The sequence below is a fragment of the Nipponia nippon genome, unplaced genomic scaffold (assembly GCF_047370975.1).
Source record: "Nipponia nippon isolate SJK-2023a ecotype South Korea unplaced genomic scaffold, ASM4737097v1 scaffold_21, whole genome shotgun sequence".
NCBI lineage: Eukaryota > Metazoa > Chordata > Aves > Pelecaniformes > Threskiornithidae > Nipponia > Nipponia nippon.
The window spans coordinates 8706364-8730654 of NW_028262338.1; the positions used below are offsets into that span (position 1 = coordinate 8706364).

At 50.5% G+C, this 24291-nt stretch overlaps 2 protein-coding genes and 1 long non-coding RNA gene across 4 annotated transcripts in view; 2 read left to right on the forward strand and 1 right to left on the reverse strand.

Moving 5' to 3' along the window:
- Window positions 1-688: 688 nt before the first annotated feature.
- On the reverse strand, window positions 689-22420 carry LOC148055548 (uncharacterized). 2 transcript variants are annotated; one of them, XR_015705279.1, is made up of 3 exons: window positions 20767-22420; window positions 3636-4293; window positions 689-1573 (listed from the first exon to the last, which is right to left on the reverse strand). It is a non-coding gene; the product is annotated as an uncharacterized LOC148055548 (long non-coding RNA). The 2 variants fall into 2 exon arrangements; XR_015705278.1 differs by lacking the exon at window positions 20767-22420 and adding an exon at window positions 7263-7639.
- C1QTNF2 (C1q and TNF related 2) lies at window positions 6428-16718 on the forward strand. The gene is made up of 4 exons (XM_087760039.1): window positions 6428-7063; window positions 13464-13712; window positions 15035-15528; window positions 16308-16718. Exons 2-4 carry the CDS (start codon window positions 13472-13474, stop codon window positions 16476-16478), a joined length of 906 nt encoding a protein of 301 aa, XP_087616165.1. The 5' UTR covers window positions 6428-7063; window positions 13464-13471; the 3' UTR covers window positions 16479-16718.
- Window positions 18087-24291, forward strand: part of CCNJL (cyclin J like) — a 32714-nt gene continuing 26509 nt past the window's right edge. The window contains exon 1 of the mRNA XM_087760027.1: window positions 18087-18652. The gene's annotated coding sequence lies outside the window, so the exon portion shown is untranslated. The remainder of the gene's footprint in view (window positions 18653-24291) is intronic.

Consider the following 24291-nt stretch of genomic DNA (forward strand, 5'->3'; position numbering starts at 1 on the left):
TAGTTCTATATTAAAGCTATCTGTGATAATCTCATTGATGATCAAAATTTTAGGTTGAGTATTTACTGCGTTCCAGAGATCCTCTGGTACGACCCGAACGCAAACTGTCCTCGGATGACTTCTCTGCATTAGCTGAACTGCAAACTGTTCTTCTCGGGGCCGAACACCCGTGGTTGCGGCCTGCGTCCCTCCAGCTGCAGGCGTGCCAGCTGCTGTTGTCTTCGCCAGTGCCCGTTCAGCTGGAGGGAAGACGAGACGTCGGAAGGGGCCACGTTATCAGTTCCGTGAGCGACTGAGATACCTTTCTAAAGCCAACTGGAGGCTTGATGCTTTACAAAGGAGGCGATTCAGAAATAACACCGAAAAGAGCAATTTAGAATGAAGAACAAGTAATTCACCGGCCTAGGCAGCCTGTAAAGTTCAGATTAAAACTCCTGTTTAGTGTTTTTCTTACATTCAAGAGAAAAACGGGGAGGGAGTTAAAGGTGCATGTATCTTAGAAGCCAATGTGTTCAGTGCTAGAGAGAGAGATGTTTATTACAAATAAACTTGGGGCATTCCACCCTAAGCATACCCGTGTGGATGGATTTCCTTGTCAACACCTGAAGACATGACTGTAACGTACGTTCCGGCGTGCCCTGTCTCACTGCGCTAAGAGAGCGCCCGTGGGGAAGACGGACCGCTTTCCTCCCCGGCGAAGCAGAAAGGCAGCTCCAGGGGAAAAAGCAATTATTAGTGTTCTATTCAAAATGCACTTCCTTGAGCTTGTGAACGATGATCTCGTCTGGATCGGTCTCAACAGTTCAAGGACAAATAAAGCTTAAAACATGTTGTCCTATTTATATCACAAAGGTTAAATGTTAAAGAACATTGGATCTGATCACGAGGATTAATTTTTCTCCATCTGCTTCCCCTTGGATTTGGCATGCAATATGACTCTGCACATCCAAAGACTGCTTCCTATTGCACAAGAAGAATATTTCCTTTCTAAAATGAGTTTGAAACCAGTCTGTAGGCTAGCTTGGACACAACTGAACATAGAATGAAAACGAGCCTACTCTAGCAGGGGCAGCTGCAGCTGAGCACTCCTGTTTCTCGCGCGCGCAAAGACGGAAGGGAGGCGAGAGGGAACGCCTTACCCCGGTAACACAGAGCAGTCGCGTTCTCAACTCAGAGCACAGGACGGACCCTCCCGCGCAGTCAGGGCAGCTTTCGCGGAATCCTGCCCTTGGCAAAGCTCAACCATTGTTTTCTCAACTCCCTTTTCAGCAACTGCTTCGATTGCCTCATTTTTCATCCTGGTGAGCAGGGGTTGTCTGAGGCACGCTCAGTCTGCCAACCACGCACTAGCCAGCTGATTCGAAGACGTCTGCGTTTTTAAAACATAGATTAAAACAGTCTCCTCTTTTTTTTTTTTTGTTGAAAAGTTCAGCACTCTGTATTATCTTTCAGGGCATGCCGGGAGGTAGTTCTTTTACTGTCTCCACGTTTCTTTGTAATTGGATCTTTATGGCTTTCCTGAGTGGGTTAACGAAAGAGATGCACTGTTTCATGCGAGCGTAATTGGTTTGGGCTGTTGAGGGATCAGAAAAAAGCAGGAATGATAGCAATTAGTTAAGGATGAAATGGAGTTCACCTCCTAGGAAAAAGAAAGAACAACAGAAGAGACAGGATTTTCTGTGCCCACTAGTGCCCAGTGCAACCCAATAACTGCAGTTTTCCATACCACTTTTGGGCATAACTTTCCTCCGTTCAGGCCAAAACACCATGGCCTGAACTACACGCAGGCAACTCCTCGTTGTTCTGTTAGCGCTCCTGTTGGCATTCATTTTGCCAGATGCAGCAAACAGAGAGACAGAAATACCTTTCTGACTTAAACTGGTTATTTTGCATGAAACAAATTTGTTCACGTCTCTTAGATGACCCAACCAGAAACCCACCGGGGTAGTAGATAGTGAAGGTTTTTGCTTCCGCAAAACGCATTTCAGGCCTCAATGGCACAGAGAAAAAATTTACTTTCCCTAAGAAAACCTTGCTTAGCAGACAGATCAGCAACCCCAAAATTTCTAAGCTACAAAGTCTTAAAAGTAAGTCCAGCACTTCCAAAGCGTTTTAGAAACAGCCTCCACCCAGCCACTCACTTGCACTGCATTTGGATCTAAGCGCGGTCCTTGGCCCGTTGCTCTATAATCTCCCACCACACCTCTTGAGAGTGGCACCTTTTTTCAGACGCATTTCCTTCCTTAGCACATTTGCATGTGCATTTGTTCTTGATTTTTAATATAAAGCTAAGAACTACAAATTTGGCTCCAACACCACCTCATAGCGGAGTTTTAACCCATTGCTGCTCTTTATTCACAAGCTGCTGGGACGCGTGCTAACAGCGCGTCGGGGCAGCGGACGCTGGAGTGCAGGGCCTGAGGCTGAAGTCGCGTGCCGCGGAGCCCTGTTAGCGGGAGGCTCTCGCAGCAGCACGGGCGAAGGAGGAGTTTCCTTGCCCTGGCGTCGCCCCGGCTCTGGCACCCGGGTTGGGGAGGGTTATGCCATCAGCCTCCCGGCTGCGCGAGACCCGCGCTGGGGGAGGAAAACGGTGCCTTCAGCTGGCTTCTGGTTTTGCTCGGCTGTCCCGTCTGGCTTTCACGAGTCTCACGCTGGGCACGTGCAGAAGCAAAAGCACTGGGCCGCAGGTTTTAACACCGGAGAGGCAGCACAGCCCCACAGCATATTCTGCCAATATACTAATATTTTCTCAATATTTTAGGAATAGCTGAAAGACCGTTTTTAGCAAATTATCAGTTCTGTGAGAACAGAAAAGCCAGCTCTAATGCAAAATTATCTGCTTGGAAAGCAGCAGCAGGAGAGGGGATTTTATCGTAGCTATGACTATCTGCACAGACTGCCACTGCTCGCACGCAATGGAAGTCATTTTTCACTCATCTCCGGGGGCCGCTGCTTTGCCCTGAAGGACAGAGGCACTGTACCGTGACACAGGTAAGTGACATTTGTCGCTGGCTTTCCTGGCTTGGGCAAATGCTGCCCGTGTCCCCAGGTACTGGGATTGCAGCTGATGCTGATGCTACAGGCTCCAGAAGCAGGGCTGGAGTTTTTTGTATTTTGGGAAATAGAAGGCATTTTCAGAAGAGCCTTTTCTTGTCTAACCATGTTATTAGATACCTAGGCAGGAGCCAATTGTGGCAAGTCAAAAAAGATTGCTGAATTTCACCTTGAATTAGAGGGTGCACGAGACAAAAGAAAAAACCCCAACCTCAACACATCTGCACTGTGCTTGCCGTGCCTCACTGGTGCTGGGGCTGGTTCCCGCTTCCCTCTTCCTAAAATAAGCTCTATTTATTTTTATCTTAATGGGTTAGGACTGCAGTTCCTAAGCAGAGCTAATGGTCTCAAGGGCATCCTTTCAGTTTAAACAGAGATTTGACTCATTTTTATGGGGGCTTTTGGAGAGGGACAATCACTCTCTGAAGACTGCTCACAGACTTCCAAACTCCTTTTAGGCAGGGCAATAAAAATTACTCAAATCGCCAGTCCACGCTAAGCCAGGAGGCCTGTCAAGTAGAAAAATGCTTTTTCCCTCTCATTAATGTCTCGGAAAAAAACCCCAAAGCACCTACACTCACCTTTGAGGAGAGGTACACTTTCATTGCCATTGCCCACCGCAACAGGACAGCTGTATTTTAGGCTGCCTCCAGCCTCTGGGCGAACTGCAGCTGTTTTGGTATTTGCTGAGTCATTTTACTTGGTTGCAAAGTCGTTGCTGCGAGGTCGCTATCAGTAATGGTAAAACGCGTTAGCGCTCAGAAAGCAAACACGGGACAATCCTTCCTCGCTGGGACGCAGTCCCGTCCTGCCACCCCAGGGCGGGAGCCAGCGATCGCCCGCCTGCAGGCACCCGCGTCTGCCGCTTTTGACTCTGTAGGTGTGGATGACGCGCCTTTCCTTGCCATGCGAGCCGCCCGTTCCCCGACAAGCTTCACCTGAAGGATGCACAGCCACAGCGCGTTGTGCTGGGGGCACCGGCGGGGAGGCGGGCAGGGAGACAGGGCCACGCCAGCCAGGAGGAAGCACCGCACAGCCCCAGCAGCCCGTCTGCGGTGGGGACCTGCACCCCGGTCCTACGAATGTCCCGTGGGGCTTTGCCGAGGCAGGAGCTGGCTCCCTGTGCTGCAGCAATGAGCCGCCTTCCCCGTGATCAATGGTGAAAACAGCAGGAGGCCTTTGCTAAAAAGCAGCACAGACAGGATGCAATCTCTTGTAAGGCTTCCCCGCAATGTCTAGCTGCAAAAAAAAAAAAAAAAAAAAAAAGAACTGAGGACCGAGACTCAGGGCTGCTCTGTTTCACTGTGATCAGGCAGTTTATTTATTTAACAAAGTGCGCTGCCAAACATGTTCTCCAGCAGAGCTGTCTGGGACCCAGGGTGAGCTCGGCTCGGCGTTGAAGCACAGGCATATTTTCCATCTGCCTGGCAGGAGCTTCCCAGCGCTGCCGCTCCCCACGCCACCCAACTAGGTCAGGCTCTCGCTGCCTTCAACACACCGCGGATCCGGGCACAAAATCACCGGTAACTGCGACTTCCCCAGTCACGCCTTGAATTGCCCGGCTGGACTGCTGTATTTTCAAGCATCGTTTCGTCCTTGGCCTGTTTCGCACCCATCCCAAAGCCCCAGTGCCCTAGCACAGCTGCCATGGGGCAGGTTTGGGATAAGCATAAGGGCCTTTTCTGCTCCGCACCACGAGCGTCTGAGGAAAGCTCCGTGGCTTCCAGGCCCATCCGACCGGCACCCTGGCAAAGCCCACAGGAAGTTTTCATCTGGTCTCGTAAGAAACCTGGGGCAGGACCCACGCACGTGCAATGCCTTGAGCCTTTTGGCCGACTCCAGCCCCGCACCCCGGGCGGGAGAGGCTCTCCTAGAGAACCAGGTTCCTACAGACTTCATGGAAACAGGCAAAAAGTGAGAATTCGCATTGGACCGACCACCCGAGCTGCCCCAGGGGAGAGCGGCTCTCAGAGCCCGTCTCTGGGGGCGTCCCCGCCTGCGCTCGCCCGATGCACGGGGGCAGCGGGGCTGGGGGCAGCTCCCCACAGGCACGCTAGAGCTCTGCAGCCATATGGCAGCTTCTCTAAAACAGCCCTTATCCCAGTGAAATTTAAGGCGATGGTTCCGTGGGTTTGGGAAGGGGAGTTGTTCTCCTGGAGGGGGTTCAATGGCAGGGAACATCGCTGAGCCATCAGGGAGCCGGGGCGCCGGCTCTGAAGGAGCTCTGCGGGACCACCGGCACAGCACGAAAGCAGCCCTGTGCTTCCTCAGTCAAACGTTCCCACTCCTCCCAGGAGCAGCTGAACTGATTACAGCTCACAAAGCAAACTGTATACATACTTCATTTTTACGTTATATCCATTCCCACCATGTTCCAACAGCAAGTGCAGGGGAAAGCTTAAAAAGAAACCCACAACAGCTCCGATAAGGATGAATTCTGGCGGAGTAAGGAATGATACTTCCAGCATACTCCCGATCAGCTGATAATCTACACTGAGCAGAAAATATTTACTGGCTGGAGAGCAGCAGGGCAGGGCCTGGAGCCCCGCCACCGAGCACACACCCGTCCCAAGCCCCGCGCAGGATCCTGGCCGGGGCAGAGCAGGAACCACACACCCACAACCAGGACCCGCAGGCTGCAGCCAGGAGCACCAGCGACCCGCTCTGCACGGGTGATGATCGCCCCGGGGCCATCGCTGCCCTCCCGGCAGGGTTGCGGGTCCCCCATAACCTCCCACGCTGCCCGCCCGGGCACCTGTGGGGCCAGGCTCTCTGTCTGGGTCATCTCACAGCTCCTGTTTAGATTCTCCCCGCCACTCCCTTAAAAAGGTGAGTCTGGTCCGTACCAACCCCGGCAGCATCACAGAGCGTCCTGCAAAGCGGGGAGGGCAGGGGGGGAGCGGGGCCAGGAAACCCTTCCACCCCCCCATTCGTCTCTCTGCACCCCTGCACCTCCCTGGGGGCTGTTCGGGAAGCCCTGCCAGTTTTGAAAGTTGCAAGGCATTTGCAAACTCTGTGTTTAATGGGCTGGTGTGAGCTGGGACGTCAGCGCTGCTCAGACCTTCACACCATGACTTGCTGCAGTGGGGAAACAAGAAGGGACAGGGATTTACTGTGGCTCAACACTTCGGTGTTGGCAGTGCTAAAGCTGAAGTCCGGCTTCAGCCACTGCTTCTGGTGTTACCGCCTTACCTTAAACAATTGCTAGGGTTTTGTAATTACTTTGCAAGCTTAAAACAAAATTCCAACCCTTTCCAAAGACAGAAGCATTCCCGCCCTGCCATCCCTATGGCAAAGTCTCCGTGCTTTCTCTGGCCCATCCGCCTGAAGCAACACTGAGGTACGTGCAGTTTCCTCTCAAAATTCGCATTTGCAAAGCTGCTGCTTCATGATGATGTCCTTTAATTCAAACCTGGAGCGGTCTGCCATTATCTGTTTGCCTAAATTGTTTTAGAAGCAAGTTTCCACCCTTAGGACAAGATTTGCTTCCCTTGCTCCAGGATCAAGTGTCAAAGTTGTCCCCTGGTCCGATCTGCCTTACTGTCCCCTTACAAATTCTGCTTGCCCGGGCAGCAGCTACAGCAGAGAGGGGCAGAATCGGTTAGAAATTATCCAGGCAACTCCTGAGCCTTTCGTATAAGACTGCAAGGGAGAGAAAGGGAAGAGCTCCCCAAGCATCAAGAGCTTCCCGGCCATATGTGCGTAAAAATTTCTTCCCGTGCCACGTGACGGAGGAAGAGGCACAGACCCATTACACAATAATAAAAATATGCCTCCGGCAACGTTGAGCCAAAACCTGGAGCTGCTGCAGGAAGCTAGCAATCCGCACAAAAGGGAGTAAAACGTTAATAAAAGACCGAAGTCAACATTGCACACCCCTCAGAAGGACGCTGCTGCGGCAGGACGGGGCTTGGGCTCTGCGCGTGACAGCGATCTGCAGCAAAACATCTGCTTAAAATCGTGCAGGTTTCCAGCGCCTGTCAAGATCTCACTGAAGAGATTAGTCTTGGTGAGTAGATTCACTCTTCCTTTTTTATTTTGCCTCCCTCCTCTTAACCTTAACTTCAAAAACCTACCAAATAAGGTCTAAATCAGTGAGCCCTCAGGTTTCCAATGCCTGCACAGGAATCCGTAAAGGCAATGGTCGCCCGTTAAAAGAAATACTCCAGGAAGGAAGCGTTCCTCAGACTTTTGCTGGGAGCACCCACCTCGTCCAGCCGAAACTGCAGCCTCTCCCTTCGCTCTGGTATCAGTCGGCAGCTCCTGTAACGGGGCTTTAGCTCAGGGCTGGGAAAAGTTTGCCACAGGCAGCCCTGGCTGCCCAAAGCCGAGACGGTGATGCAGGTTCAGGCACAGAAGATGCATCGCTCTCCTTTATCTCCTTTGACATTGCTTTGCGCAACAGCAGATAACAGATCAAACTCATATCTGGTATAACTACTTCACTGGCTTGTATCAGAAATTAAATACACCCACTTCAGCTGCTGTCACCAGCGGCACACCTTATTTTATCTCAATCAGCCCTGCACGCCCAAGGGCTCCTTGTGCTTCCACCCCCAGGGATGCCACAGGGCAACCACGAGAGCTGAGAAGCGGGCTCATGGGGATAATGACTATTTTGAAGACTAATTAAGATGCCTTGAGGTACGCTGGGAAATTGTGAAGCAGGAAGATGGTTGTTTTGTTTAAGGAAGCCTCGAGTATTGAAAGGAAACGGAGCAGAAAGCACAGTCGCTTGTTTGCTGCTGGGTCCCCTCCCAGGCTGTCAGAGCCCCCTGCTCCCCCCGAGCAGCCCTTCTCCCCAGACTCTCTCCTCTTCTCTCCCCCCGACACTTTTCCTCCCCGTGGGCAACCACGCACCACCACCGCATGGCACAGGGTGGCTTCCCTGGCCGAAAGTCACCGTCCGGCCACTGCACGTGCCACCAAACCAGGGAATTTCCTTCTGATGGGATTTCAGCCCAGCTGCTCTGTAAACGCCAGAAAGTACAACCGATCCTTCGCACCTGGGGCTCACTCTCACAGGCAGAAGCTCTTCTTACAGAAACACCTTTTTAATGCATATAGGTCTATAGAATTGGTCTGGCTCCTAAACTGTGAAGCGGCTCAGGAAGTTCACCTGCAGCAGGGCTGGGATGAGGGTGGTCGCACAGGGGCTTGCAGGAGCCACGCGGAGCAGGGACGCTGTGGCAGCCAAAGCTACAGGGGAGACACGGCAAGGGATGTGTCCCCCAGGCTCCTGCCTGTGAGGCCTCTCCAGCAGCAGCAAGCCCATCCCACGCTGCAGCGGCCAGCAGAAAGGGGAGCTGCAGGTCGGGACTGGGGGCTGCAAGGAGCCCTGTGGGGACACAGCCCCTAGGGACGGAGGCTCTCGGGTGACAGAGTGATGCACTGGACGCGACAAGGAGCGTGCACAGAAAAGCTATGAGAGCATGGGTTTGCAGTCCCCCTGCAGAGATGCTCCATGTGCTACAGAAGCTCATGGGACGCTCGGGTTTCACCATGGAGGCGTCAGGTTCAAATCCTGCTGAGTGTGCAAGCATCTGCTTCAAACAGGCCGGTTAGGGCAGCTGGGGAGCCAGGCAGCCCACCCGCGCCCAGCATTTCTCGATCCCGAGGAAAGCTAAGCCCCAGTCTCGCCCCCAGGCCCCTGCGGCAGGGAGAGCCATGGCCCCGGGCAGCCTCTGCCCAGGCCCTGAGCTCCAGCAGGAAGAGAAGGACCCACCAAAGCAATGAGCAACGACAACGAAACCTCCTAAACCAGAAAGGGGGTGTCACGTAAGGGCCATGGGGCAGAGCCAGAACGTCCCATTTCAGACACATGCTTGCTCCGAGTCATTCGTTACATTTTATTATGTAATTATAGTGAAGGCCCCTAAACATGTGCCTTGTTAGGAAGAGAGAAGCCAGTAAACGCTCAGCTCTGCATGTACCATGCTTGCAAATTAGACATTCTGTCGTTATTTGCCCTGAGGTATTTTCTATAAAGGTGCGTTCCAGCTCTAAGATTCAAGAGTGAACATTTTCCAAAATCGTCCCCTTCCGAGTTTGCTTGCTGACAAGTAGTATTCCCCCAAATTACCCAGTGGGGATCCACAGCACGGTTTTACAGACTACCCTGATGCCAGGGAATGCTCTGGACCCACAGCAGCAATTTCCATCGATTCCAGTGAAGGACTCGGGGAATCACTGTCTCTCAAACCCAGCTGATGGACACCTGTCATGTCACCTGTCTGAGCCTCATCCTTCCACCTCAGCGCCCAGACATTTGCAGCACGTTTTGGAGCCTCTCTCCTCTCTCTCTGGGTGGAGGTTTGACCAGCTACGATCAGAACATGAGGTCTCAGCCAGAGCCAGCCCAGCATCTGGGAGCTCAAAGGGTCTTTCCTCCAAGACCCTCTACCTCAGAGCAGCTCAGTGCTGCCCTTGTCCATCACGTGCCCACCACAAGTTGCACCATCTCCTGAGCCCAAGGGTTTGGTCTTCTTCAACCGAGCAATGTAGAAAACACCATTGCTGCTAAATATTTCAGAAGACATCATTTCAGAGTGACTCAATGGATAGATAGGATATTTTTAAGTATATTGGGAAGAAAAGCATTTCTGCGTGCATGCGATCTTGCCCATCACCAACATTCTGTCACCAAGGAAGAGGCACTCCACACGTGAAGGGCCGGAGCACCTCTGCTCTGGCCCAAGCTCGGCACCAACGCGCTTGATAACCTCAAGGAAATCCTGGTGCTGCCCCAGGCTCTGCTGAGGAGAAGCTGGGGCAGGGCAGCCCTAAGGCCCGGCCAGCCATGCCTACGCTGCGGACACCCGAGCTAGCTTGTTAAGTGAAGCCGGTCCTCTTTCTTTTCCTGTGCTGAAATCAGGGCCCGATACCAGTGCGCTCTCCCAGGGTGCTGAGGCGCTGAACACCTGCATTTCAGTGGCAGGTACAAACTGCAGCCGTCACCCGGTCCCTGCGCTGGGTCGGACAACACAGGATCTCCTCTCCTCCCTCAGCAGTCCTCCACCACCAGTCATCTCTCGTAAGCCCCTGGGCACGGCGCACACTCCCACACAATAGGCATCGGTCATGGCCAAAAAGTCTCCAAAACCCTACTAACAAAGACATTAATTAAAATGTCATTAGAGAAGTAAGACCTCAGCTGAAACCATGCTGCACGGCCTCCAGTGCCAGGCCTGCCGCCCATACTGCGGAGAGGAAAGATGCTGATCTGTTTCCAATTTGCTTTTTGGAGCTCATCATACGTTCTACATCGAGGAGCAATTTTCCTTTTAAGGTGGAACAGCACGAGGTTGTTTTCTTTCAAAGAGATTTCTTTAAGAGGTTATTTATAGATCCTCTTGTGAATGCGGCTGTGCTTTGCATCCCACACGCACTGCTGTGATGTGGGATGAAACGTTCTTGTGGAGCTGTTAATTAACACCGGCTTGGGAGCTGCGCCAGAGCATGGCTCCAGGTAGTTGAATATTCCCTGTCTATCCAAGTATCAGTACTACAAACCTCCCAGCCTCGGGGTGTTTTGTTTGCCGCTTTTTATCCCATCAGGCCAACCAGCTGGGTTGTCCGAAGGTAATAGAAGTACTTATTGTAAAAAAATTTAAGAGAAGGAGCTGCCCTCCTGCCCTGCACTCCCTCTTGCCCATTTCTTCTCTACGTGAAGCAGTTCCAGTTTTTTTCCAGGCTATGCTCCACCGTGACATTTTTCCTTGCCACAAGTTATTAGTGTCATCCACCTCCAGACGCCTCTCACCTGTCTTCTGCCCCATTTGAGGTGGTTACTGGGAAGCAGGGATGTAGCTTTCCTTGGCATCTCCGCACTCCACAGGCATTTTAACATTTTGTTTCCCTTTCCGTGAACCGAAAAGCCTTTATTCAACCATCCACGTTAATACTGGTTGGTGATTTCCATCTCACGAGGCCATTAAACCGACACCTTTCACCAGCAGCAAATAAACTTAGGTGTAAGAAAAGCAAAAGAGAGCTGAGGAACAAAATGGCTTAGCAGCCGGAGCCAGCCTGGAGACCTGTTTTGCATTTCCCACTCCTCTGCATGTTCTTAATTATACATATCGCAGAGCTGGGGGGCTCCCACTCAGCATTAATATGTAGCATATTGCTCGCTGGATTCGGAGCATGTGATATGCATTTCCACCCCCTTTGAGAGCCAATACCAGGATGAGAGCGCTAAGGCCAACAAGAAATTTATACAAAACGTTAAGCATCTTATTTCCAGTGCAGGAGTTAAACATAGCACTACTGGGGAGATGCTAAAGCCTCCCAGTATTTGACTTAATGCCAAGCAGGACCTTGCCTGACCAAAAGGCCACTGACAGACTGAAAAGTCTGGGATATCCCAGCTCATCTTCTATTGCATCGGTGTTTAACTACAAATTTGCCTCAGCACCAAAGCTTGAAGAAATATGTGAAAGGCAGCTTGCTTGCTTTTCAGTCCTCACTTACATTCTGCATTTCGTTAGCAGGACTTCAGGATGTGATAAGAAAGCCCATGCCAACAGATGATTCTTGTAGAATATTTAACCCCCTGCCATCGGAAGTGGCTGTAATAAGGGAAAAGGCTGAATTTCATAGGAGTCTTTTCTATCAAATAAGAGCGTGCACCTCTTAGCCCGGGGGTAGGAGTTGTATCAAAGTGATACACACCTAATACCTTTAAAAAAAAAAAAAAATCCTTTGGCTTTAGCTTGTTCTCTCCTAATCAAAGAGCTACTGAGCAAACAGTGAACCAGCCACAGATTTGTATGGGGCAGTTCTAGGCTTCGTGTCTCATTTCTCCAAGGGCTACTCCAGCTACAGAAGCTGAAGGAAAGAAATTGGGGCAGGGAATGCCTTTCATCCCCGCACCAGCTTGTTTCCGTATTCATACAACTGGAAAAGAGCCCGACTCCATCAGCGTCTCCCCCCAGCCCATGGTCAGTGCCCACCAGGGAGCACCAGCCCTGCTGGGGAGCTGGTGGCCATGGCTATAACCTCCCTCACCGGCAGGCAAAGGGAGCAAACAATCCTCAGCCCCGGCATGGGGAGGCCTTCTGTTCTGGGGAGGGGACGGCAGGAGCACCTTTACCCACGGGTAGTCAGAAATTGGTACCGTAGGGGAAGTTATCTTTTTTAGTATATCTGTAACCGTGGGTAGAACCCAAATTCTATTTTAAATGCTTCTAACATCCAGAGTCTCGGGTGGGTCATGCATGAAGATGGGTTCTTGTCAATCAGCCTGATTTTGAGCATCTTCGCTAAGCTGCTGATGCATCTGAGCACTATTTCAAGATGCAGTGGAGTCACTCAGGAGTTGCACATGGAGCATAGCTATTTGCAAACAGCTCCATGTGCAGACATCCAGAGGGATATTTTACTGTATAACAACTGCTCTGTATCATGAGCAGGTTCATGGGAATAGCTTTATTCCAGAAATTATTCTCTATCACTATCTCTGCATCCAGCAGTGGAGTGAGACAAGCCCAGGAGGCCCACCCCCCCCCCCCCCCCCCCCCGTGAATGAAGGCAAAGCCTGGGATGCTCCAAAAAACCACCTTGGTGTTTGCTATAAACCAATGGCTTACTTTACAGAGCCAGGAGACAAACAACAGCCCAGGTTTTAACAGTTACCTTTCTTTCCAAGGTGAATGTTAGTAACAAAGAAAGACTGAGCTACTGCACCCACAGAGAGGCAGGTCAGCACAGCCAGAGGTTAGAAAACCACCGGCGGAGGCTGCAGCAGGGCCGGTCACGGCCGCAGGGGCAGCTGCACCCCAACACTGAGCCAGAGGCTTGGCAGGGGATTTGGCTGCAGGTCGTGCAGTGCCCTGCAGCCAAGCTGCGATGAGGGATGGGACGTCCTCAGCTAGCTAAGAGGCTCAATTCATACTGTCAGGCAAAATGCGGTAAGGACTGCCTTGGCCTAAAGCCTCCACAAGCCTATCTTCTAAATTCAGCCCTGCATCGCACGATGGGTTTTGTGCTTGGTAAGGGACCCCAGTGACCCAGCCGCAGGGCGGTTTACACCAAAACCCTTTCCCCTTCCTCCACGCCGCTAGTCCCGAGCAGATGCTTTCTGCACCCCTCTGGCATCACTACTTGTGTTTTGGGGGGGAAAGGAGGCCCAGGGAACAAAACAAAATGAGGGATGGCCACAGATACAGACTCAGAGAAGACCAAGTTTGAAAAAAATATTGGTCAGACCTAGAAAACTCCATGAGCCAAACCCTTGCATTCCTGTCACACCAAAACAAACAGCTCCCCCACCCTGCCAAAAAAAGCCCCATTATCTCCCATTTCCATGGGAGTCTCTACAACACACTGTCCCAGTGGAGGGGACACCACCGTACCCACGCATGCGGGCTACCACGCGTTAACAGCCACGTCCCATCTCCTTTTTACAGGCTGCGCCATGATCTCTGCTGTCCTCCTCCTCTGGACTGTGCCCTGTGTGGCAAACCACATCCTCGGGGGCTTTGCCAAGGGAGCGCTGCAGGAAGGTCCGCAGCTGGCATGCAGCCTGCCGGGGCCCCCCGGGCCCCCCGGCCCCCCTGGCGCGCCCGGGGCTCCGGGGACGGTTGGCAGGATGGGCTTCCCGGGCAAAGATGGCAAGGATGGCAAGGACGGGGATAAAGGCGAGCACGGCGATGAAGGTAAGAAAAAAGCGCTTCTTAACACAACAAGGGTAAAATGTAAAAGCAATAGTGCAACGGCCCAGTTAACAGCAGCCTGTCACCCCAAATCTGAGCCCCAGGACAGACAAGATCTCATAGGAAACTCTTCTAGAAATTCCACTCTCCGCCCTCCAACATCTCACATTTGTCAGTTCCTGCCGGGGGCGGGGGGGGGGGTAAGACTCACATTATTTGCTCGTAGCATCTTAATGCCGCATGCAATTCCTATTGGCGTCATTTTGTTATGAAGTGAGATTTTCCCTGTTCTGATCTAGGCCCTCCGGACGGGACAAAGTGGTGCCTCCGACTCCCGCTCTCAAGCGAAACAAAGTCAGCGGGGAAAAATGAAGCACTTGCTCCCTGGAGCACTCTAGCTGGGTGACAGGCACTGCTCTAAATCAAAGCAAACAATAACCCTTCTTTAATCCTGAGGTGGGGCTCTCTTAGACCCAGCCTCACAGTCAGTAAGCATCAGGACCAGCTATGGTGAGAACACAGTGATTTCCCGTTGCCACACTAGAGCGCACTCCTGATTCAGCAAACACCAGCATGCCAAAGCTGCATCTTATTCTCTCCTCCTACCCTCAAAACAGGGAATCTGGAGAACAGGTTTCCACCCACGGCTGCATTTAAATCTAGTCTTGCTACAGCAGGTCAACAGATAGGGTATAAATCCCCGTGAACTTGCCTTCTATCAGACGCAATCAGCACTAATCAGTAGTTTCAGCATCACTGTGACAGCTCAACTCGCTGCCCGTCTCAAGGCAGTCCCTGCACCGGGTGCCTTCTGGTTCATGACAGGATCATCCCCCAGCTAGGCTGGGCTTTTCTACACCTAGAATTTTTTTTTTTTTTTTTTTTAAACAGTTTCATGTTAAATGTAAAAAGAGAGAGAGAGAGAGAGAGAGGAGATTAAGAGTACTCCATCTGCTCGAAGCTAGGCTCCAAAAGCTTCAAAAACCTGTCCCACTCCTGAAAAACCCAAACATTTAAAGCTTGTTCTTGGCTAGCTTTATAATTACTCCCTTTTCTCAAGCGAGCCAGATAATTGAACCAGCCTTTTGGTCCTTAAAAGGGACAGACTGTCCTGCTCCCGAGTCCCATCGTTATCACGCCAACTACCTACCTAACATGGTTGGTCAGTCCTGGCAGATGTCCAGCCCCAGGTGGTATTTCATCAGGATTCTCACCAGCAAGGTTTTCCTCCTAAATGAAAATATACCGCTGCAATGATACAACCCCCTTCCACTTGCCATATCATCTTTTTCACTGAAAAGTTTACAAGGTTATTTGTCTTCTAGGTCCACAAGGCAGAACAGGAAACCCTGGCAAGCCAGGACCAAAGGGGAAAGCAGGAGCTATTGGCAAGGCAGGCCCACGAGGGCCCAAGGGTTTAAAGGGCAATCCTGGAAAAAACGGGGCACCGGGAAAGAAAGGGCCCAAAGGGAACAAGGGCGAGACCGGGATGCCAGGACCCTGCACCTGTAATGCCAACAAAGCCAAATCTGCCTTCTCTGTGGCAGTCTCCAAGAGCTACCCAAGGGAAAGGCTGCCCATCAAATTTGACAGGATCCTGATGAACGAGGGAGGACATTACAATGCTTCCAGTGGGAAATTTATATGCAGCATCCCAGGTATTTACTACTTCACTTATGATATCACTTTGGCCAACAAACATTTGGCCATTGGCTTGGTCCACAACGGGCAGTACCGAATCAAGACTTTTGATGCCAACACTGGGAACCATGACGTTGCCTCTGGATCAACCATCCTCTCTCTGAAGCAGGAGGATGAGGTATGGCTGCAGATCTTCTACTCGGAACAAAATGGGCTCTTTTATGATCCCTACTGGACAGACAGCTTATTTACTGGCTTCCTGATATATCCTGATCAAGATTATCTCAATGAAATATAGGATGAGAAACTAGCCTGTGCAGAAAAATAGGAAATGCATGAGACCTCAGTCCAGCAAAGTGTAGCCTGTACATGGACATATGTGGGATTATCATACGATGCCACATTTTTGGCACTAACAGCCTGTGTTGGCTATTTAAATATTGATGTCATCAGCTAGTCCACAGAGTACCAGGACCAGTAGGACTCACCTTTAAGCAGTCTCATGAATCTCTCAATCTCGAAGCCACCCATTACATTTTCCATGACGATTCCAACACGCCATGGACACGTAACTCAAATACTGGCGCAGAATGCTTTGATTATTATATTATTATCATAAAGCACAGAGACCAACGATCGTTTCCTGAAAGCTGAGCTCAGAAGTGCCGTTGATGCTGGAGATTGTACCGCTGTGCCTCCTCCTCCCCCTACACCCCACAACAGGAATAATCCTTGTTAATACAGAGTTACACCTTACCAGCTACTTAAGAGTCAGGAAGTTGTCAGCTAAAGCTATAAAAGTAAGAGTAGCTCTCAGCCTCATCAAAGCAGTACTAATAAGCAAAGGCATCTGGTCTAAACGGGAGATGACGCAAAAGAGATCTCATTGTTAAGGTTAAAGGTAAGACTCCTTGTAAGACACGAGCTGTTGCACTGAGCACCACTGGTGTTTCTCAGATTTCAGGCTCGATATACCAGCACTGGAGTCCTGCATCTGGTTTCAGACAAGCTTTGGTAAGCTGTGACCCAAGCCGAAACTGGATTGTGCAAGCCAAATACCTGTGGGCCTCCACGCCACAGTGGAGGGTCAGCTTTGCAGATAAGACTCAACTGTCAAAGACAGCATGAAACTTCAGTCCAGAAACAGATTATTAATAACCCCCTTCCTTCATCCCTGCCAGCTTTTGCTGGAAGAAGATACTTGTGGTGCTGCTGAGATCCTCCTCAAGGGCTTAACGCTGCAGCTAGACCCTATCTTACTGCTGCTTTGCTTTTTTGATGTTGTATGTCAAATATTACAGATGCTCCAATATCAATGTTTTAGCTCTAAACTGTATGGAAAAAAAGAGAGAAAAGTCAAAAGCTGAACTTTTGCTCAGCTGAGCTTTTTGCTTTCGCTAAGATGAGCTTAGCAATTTTTTTTCCTCCTCTGTATCAGCTAATACAGGGACGTGCTCCAAAATGGTTCGCTGTTACCAGAGCAGAGTTCTGCTATAAAGCCGCTCAGTCTGGCTGCCTTGCCCCAGGGTGTCCAACACTCCTGTGACCCAGAGGTCTCTGACTCGGTAGCCAGAGGGAAGGAGTCGCTTCCTCACTATCAGATGCTGCTTCTTGGCTTCCAGTCATATTTCTCATCTCCTTTATCACTTGGTGAAAACTCTTATGAACTTCCAGCTCCCCTAATCCTCATATTTAGGCATTCAAGGGATATCCCATAAGAACAAAGATTTTTTTATTTTTTTCCAATCTTACTTTTACAAGTCAAAATATTTGCATGATTTTCATGAACTACAGTAATTGTGTTATATCTTGCAAAAATCTTTTCAAATACATTTTATAAAACAAAGCTGAAAAAAAGTATTGCTGGAATAGTCTTGATATTTATAAAAGTGGTTTCAAAACTCTGTTACAGATTCCACAGACACTGTTGGGTTTAGCAATGGATTTTGTAGGGGCTGGTGCAACAGGAGTATTTCCCCCCCTCCCAGCCCAGCAAGCTGGGGAATGCACAGAGTTTTCTGCTCTCTGTGCAAGAAAACCTGCAAGGTGGAAGAATAGGATCTGTGCGTCCCCCTGCAGCTGCTCACCCAGATGGCAGGTGTCCTGTCCCTGACAGCGGTGGTTCAGACAATATATTTCTCTTTCCAAAGCTCCCTCATTTAGGGTGTCCTGGGGTGCGTTTGCAGGCAGCTTCCCAAGGGCAGCAGCAGTTCAAGGATGGCATTTCTCCCTCAATACCCAGCCCCGCGCTCCCACCCTGACAGCGCGGCGGGGGAAATAACGGCTTTTTGGCGGGGCCGAGCTGCACGCAGGTCTCTGCCCTGCCGCAGGTCCCCCAGCAACTGTCCGTGTCGGGGGCAGCTCAAGGGAGGCGGTGGGACCCGTGGGAGGATGGATGTGGGCACCACCCAGCCCTGCTGCACCCAAAAGAGAAGTTACACGGTACAGCTTTAATTAACCCAGTAGCTCTCAGCCCACTGCTGCCAAAAGACAGAGACCTCGCTTCCCTCCTCTGTTCTTTCCCCTTCATTCAGTGCATTACCCATCCCCAAAAGTGGGTATTTTTGGGGTGGGTTTTTCTATTGTTTGGGTTTTATTTGTAGTCAAGTTAGTTCTCCACTGATTTTATGAGCTGAAGCCAGTTGGCACCAGGCAGGTACCAGGGCTGGGAGGGGATGGGAGAGCACCACAGGGAATAAGCCTGAGAAGGGGAAGGTGGAGGGGAAGCAGCAGTGAGCGATTAGATCCGCTCAGCCGCTCACTCTTCCCTTGTTCTCTCCAGAGAAGCCCCCAGCGGGGAGCCTTTCCTCCCGTGTCGGCCCTCCCAGGGGGACACCAGCTGGTTTTCCCAGATGAGAAACAAGAGAATTTGTTAACTGTCTGGCAAAGCATCCTTTTTATTCTAGGGAAAAGGAAAGCCTGCAAATGAGTCTTAAGTCTGGAGTATCAAAATGCAACTTATAAAAAGAACCACTGACCCCCACCGAGTGCTCCGTGCGATAGCGCTGCTTTCAGTTCGGGGCTACCAGGTCCTTCCCGCAGGAGCGGCACAGGGTCCCGGTCCCCGGCCCCAGCCTGCTCCCGTCCACCCTCGGAGCTGCCCCCGCCGCCCCACCAGCTCACGCTGCTGCCTGCCGTGCCGCGCGGCTCAAACCCAGCCCCAGGCAACCTGCTGCCATCGAGGACGCCGAGTGATGGAAAACCCAAACCAACAAAATATAGCAGGCAAGAGGGAGAGGAACAGCTCCTCCAGACTGTGTAACCTCCCACTGGGCTGAAGTCATTTAAAGACAGCATGTATCGTAAGTATTTCTGTGAATGAGGCATGAGCATTTGAAGTGATACATGTGGGTTCCACTTGCACAGGTTTCTCTGAAAAAGATGAATTTCCTTGTATGATGCCTTAAGAGCAACTTGCATGCTGAACAAAATGTCTCCACTCAGCCCAATCCTGCAAGAAGAATCATCTCAAGCAGCTGTGGGCTCCCCTCCTCCTGCCTCACCCAGGAGAGGAGGGAGGGAAGGGCAGCTGGCAAGGTACAAGTGTGTCTAGGTCACTACGGGGCCGATCACTGAAATATTAAAAGGGGGGGAACCCCCCAAAACTCAAAATGACTGGCTCAGACTTCAGAGAATTTAAAAAAACTAACATATTCGGGCTTGCTCCTGCATCTTCAGGCTGCATTTTGGTTTGTGCTGCCATTGTCCTCCAGCCAAGCTGTTATTTACTTTGTTTTTAAACTGAAACTGAGATTTACATAAAGTCTCTCTATTCCAGAAACACAAAGTTTCTGGAAAACCACCAAATAAAGAGCTCCAGTTTTCACAGCCAAGCTGTCTCAGGAGAGCACCACTCCCACACAGGCTGCTCGCCCCAGCCCAGGCAGCTGCCTGCACCTCTGGCACGGCGAGGGCAGAGCTGGGAACGGTGGTAGCCGGGCGTGCACGAGGCCAGATGCCATCAGGAAGGAGGCAGGAACGTCCTGGCTGAACAGGATGCCATCCACCCCTGCCGCCCTCGCGCAAGACCTGTTACGCCGCAGCATCCTCCTCGCCGCAGGTGTCAGAGCTGCCCTTTGCACCACGTTTTGGCACAAGCGAGTCCCTCCGGCACATCCAGCGTGCCAGGGGAGGGAGGCAAGGAAAGGCAGGAGCCTTCAGTGTTCAGTTAGCAACACAGAAAAGGCTCAGCTGGTTCAGCTTGCAGTTCATTAGAGACCAGCATGGACCTGGCTGTGAACACAGGTGCCTGCCCAGGTCCCCTCCAAGGCAGAGGAGGGTTTCTCTGCCATGGGAGCTTGTCTCCACTCCCACATCCATCCCCAATACCCTGCAGCAGTGCACTTCCCGCTCAGGCGAAGCTGTGACCAAGCACTCTCCGAGCACTCTGCACAGCATCAGCAGGGTGGGAAGTGCATTTTTCAGCAACTGTGTGCAGGAGAGGCCATGTCCCCTGGCTGCTTGGCAGGCAGGTTGAAAAGCAGAAGACCTCCACAAGGAAGGGTATGTTCACAGAGCTTCCAACTTCCACGCAAACCCCTGGCTGCGAGGGGGAACAAGGAAATGAGTGCTCAGACCAGGAAGGAGCAGGGGCGAGGGGATGGCGTGCTTGAAGGGGAAATTCAGGGCGGGCTGGCTCCTGCATGGTGCCAGTTCTCAGGCACCAAGCTCAGGTGTTTCAGGCTGCTGGGCAGCAACAGGCCCCTGAGCCTCCCCTGGGGGCTCTCAGTGCCCCAAGGCAAGGCAGAAGCACCCTGACTCAACCCACTCAGCATCAGCAGAAAACTAGGAACTGCAACTATTTAAAAGCCTTTGACTAAAACAGGCTCTTCAAGCTACAGAGAAGCACAGCAGCATTGTCTTTAAACGCTAGAATACTGTCTGCAATACTGTTCTTTCCTTGCACTGCCACAGGCTTAGTCTGGCATGGATACACACCCAACAGCAGCTCACTGGGGTTAAAGCCCTTCACACCAGCCAGCCAGGCTTAATAGTTACAGCTCCTAAGGACAGTCCTAATCATACAACATTGTCTTTAAAAAAAAAAAAAAAGAGTCATAGCTTGCTTCTACCAATAGCGGAGGAAAGCAGGTCGCAGTTCTCCAAACCCACAAACCCCACACAGAAAGGGGCAACCCCGCTCTCGCCTCCGCCATCTGCGAGGGCACAGAGCTCCCGTGCCTCCGATCAGCTTGCTAATGGAGCTAACCCGACCCAGCTAAGCCAGTAAAGCGAGGGCACAGCTCCACACAGCTCACAGCATCCTCCCCAGGGCATTTTTTGCTGGATTAGGCCCTCACTGCTCAGCCCCGCCAGTGCTGGCTCTTGGAGGAAACAGGACAAGCCAGGTCTGGGCACAAGTCCACAGATCCCATCACCCCAGTTTAACACTGCTGAAGGAAGAGGCCTCGCTTACCTCTTGCTGCTTGGGGCTGTACCTCCTCACTGCTTGCTTTGTGCTGGCTTCAGGTCCCTGTATGAGCCAATATCACTCTCTAAAGTTACAGAAAACTAACTCAGTAGAAACACTAGATTCATTAAGATAGATCAGATAACAAAAACGCATGAGAAGTGACAGATGAACCACGCAGGCAGGGCAGTGGAAAGCATGGGTGGATATGGAGAACCAGAGTTGATAAAGCTCTTCCTCAGCAGGAAACCATTGCACAGTGTAAAAGCACTCAAATTGGCTTAAATTAGTGCTCAAGCTGTTGCTGAGCCAATCTGGCTTTGGCATCCTGGTGGAATGGGAGGCACCTGGGTAGTAACAAGCTGGGCTGCTCACCTGGGGAAGGAGGAGCCCTGGGGAGCGCTGGGCCCCTGCAGCTACACGGTGGCCCCTGTTTGCACTGGCCTCCTTGCTGGGTATGAGGGAAGCTCCGCTCCACCTCCAGTAGCAGGTGAGGTGGAGGCGTGAACAAGCCTTCTCGACGTCTTCCTGACACATACAGCCTCCCTGGCAGGAGCACAGGCACGAGCGGATGCCGTGTTGTACCTGACACTTGACTAACAAGCCCACAGCCTAGCCCCTTGCTGACGCAGGCGCAGCCTGGCTCTGCACTTGGTGCTGTCTCTTTACCGCAGTATTTCCACCACGCTGCTTCCCCAGCTGAGCCCCTGCTTCTTCTGAGCCCTTCGCGCTGGCAGGTAAGATGCGTGGTGCCTGAGCCGCTTTTTGGTCACTTTGCAGTTGGTGTCCTCAGTTATGTTCAGACAGCTTTGTCGCCTAAAAGCGATTTTATTGCCCCAGCACTCAGAGTGGTAGCGCTAGTGGTAAAGATGTTAACTTGCTTAGTTAAACTGATTTTTAAGGGAAAAAAGCCTCAACGTTAACAATTCCATTGACTTACAAACCCAATTTACGTCAGTGAAGCTTTACTGACTTTGCACCTGTGCTTTACCCAACCATGACTTACTAATGATGAAAGAGTAACATAAAACTTCTCAAAGTTAATATAAACCCCGTGCAAACCTACTTTGGGAATTTCCATGGGATTTTTCCTTTATCTCTCTCAGTATGTTTTTTAAAACACTTGAAAATTAAATCAACACAGTTCTGTTGTGGCTAGTGCCTATATTTTAACTCAAGCTTTACCCATTATATCAGAACCTGATGAGGATTTGGATGGAAAAAGATATACTGTAGCTGCCATCAGTTTTTACAATATCAAGAAGTTAATGTCGGTGTGTTGTTCATTTGCCTATCAGACAGAACAGTACTGGATTCCCTGGTGTATGTACATGGCCTTGCTGGCACTCCCTCCTTCGAAATAAAGCAATTCCAAGGTTCAAGGCTATGTATGAGCTCTTATCCAGTGTGGAATTACTGCTGTCTCTAACTTGTTACTGTGAATAGTTCATGATATCGAACGCGCTGCCGGTTGGGGTTTTTTTAAACCAAGAGGGCAGTCTATTTGAGCCCTGCTAACAGCCGTGCTACGGAAAGGAGAACCTTATTCATCGTTTGTTTCCATTTTTAATATCAATGCAGTTACTGGAGGAAACTTTTGATACATCATCCTTGATTTCTTTTCAAATGGAACAAGTGAAACACATGGACCACATTCTGGAAGAATAAAATATTTTGGCTGCAAAATTAAAACCAACATTATATGGAACAGTTTTCTATTTCACATGGAATCTCAAGATTTTTAAAAATAATTCAGATTTAAAAAATACAAGAGCTTTAAATCAATAGATGCTATGGACATGAGTTTCTGAAAACATGAGTTTCTACACCATGTTCATATCATTGAAACTTTTTTTCAAAGAACTGATACTCTTTCTTTCAAATGATATTGTTGGTTTGATTTACACTGTAAAAAAAATTTGTGAATTATACTGATATAATAAATGTATATAAAAGCTCTTACAGAAAATTAATATATAATTGTACGAAGCATGAACAGACTACTTGTAAAGAAATGCTCCGGCTGTCCTTCAACAAAATAGTTAAGCACGTGCTCAGTTTTAAGCAAAAAGACAAGCTAGTGTTTTCTTTGCCTTAATTTAAGGCACCTAAGTACTTTGTTTAAGGGATACTGGGATGTACTTAAAATAGGGGGAAATTATTTCTGATGGACACTTGGTGGCAGCTTTTATCTGTAGGCTTAATAGCTGTTGCCACTTAACTTCACTGCTTCTCTTTTATAGCAGGGGACAAGCCAGCAAACACAGACTATAAACAACTGGGGTGTGTTTTCCCCAGAAGATCTGGTCAACAACTTCCTTTGATCACACAAATATTTTCCCAGGGACACTAAAATCAACATAAATATTTATTTTGACTGAAGCAGGCAGATTTTTGTTCTTCCTTTCCTGTAGGAAACCAACCGAGAAACAAACATTTTGTGAGGTTCTCTTGCAAATTTGAGTGCAGAATGACTGGCAATTATCTTTTTTTTAAAAAAACACCTAATTCTAAAAATGAAATTTAGTTCTTTAAATGGGAAAGCCGTTGCTAGGCCTGGTAAACTTTCTCATGAAAATTCTTCATCCTTCATGGATCAACAGTGAGATTTGGGTATAAAACAGGTTGCACGGTGATTTTTTTGGCTCCTGGAATTGCTGAAGCAGAGCGCTAAGAAAGACTCGTTGAAAGATTTCAGTTCAATCTGCTGAAATATCCACTGCACTATAAACACGGCCCTCAGAGGCCTGGGAATAGAGCTATGTGGTGCCTGACAGTTTCTTGGGCTCTTTGGGTATGAAACTTGGAAAGGATGAGGGTGCTTGGGCTCCCAGGGCAAAGCAGTGACTGACACCCAGCCTTGAAGCTTTAGCCAGGCTGAGCTCTGACGGCGAAGCACGGATCTCCGAGGTCTGCGGCGCATCAGGGTGCCGCTACAGCCGGTGCTGCGCGCTGCTGCGTAACGAGGAGGGGACCTGTCCCAAAGAGGCGAGGCGTGGGTTATGTCTGAGCACGGGGAACGGGGCAGTGCATCCTCCGGTGAGTCCCGGCCCGCTGCCTGCACAGGACAGGGCTGCCTTCTGGCCCTGTGAGGGCAACCTTGACGCGTGGCCCGATCGGGAGCTGTGATCCCGCCAAACCTCACGCTCGGACACGAGCAAGCACTTCTATCTACAGGTTGCTGGCAGCTTAAGATAAGGCATCTCGTGTAGGGAATCATAAACCAAGGAAGAAATCAATCTCTTCTGTTAATACTGCGGATGTTTATCGAGCATTCAGAGCCTTCATTACTGGGAGAAGCTTTATATTTCATTTTCTCCAGCTATTTTGCTTGCACGACCCTTTCCAGTCCGGCTAGGAAGACAACTAAATGCAGCAGACCCAAGTCAGCCGCGTCGGGGTGCTGCTGTTTTGCCCTAACGCCCTCCTGTTGGGCAGCTGCTGGGAGGGGGCTCCCCCTGCCCTGCCCATCCCATCCCATCCCATCCCATCCCATCCCATCCCATCCCATCCCATCCCATCCCATCCCGC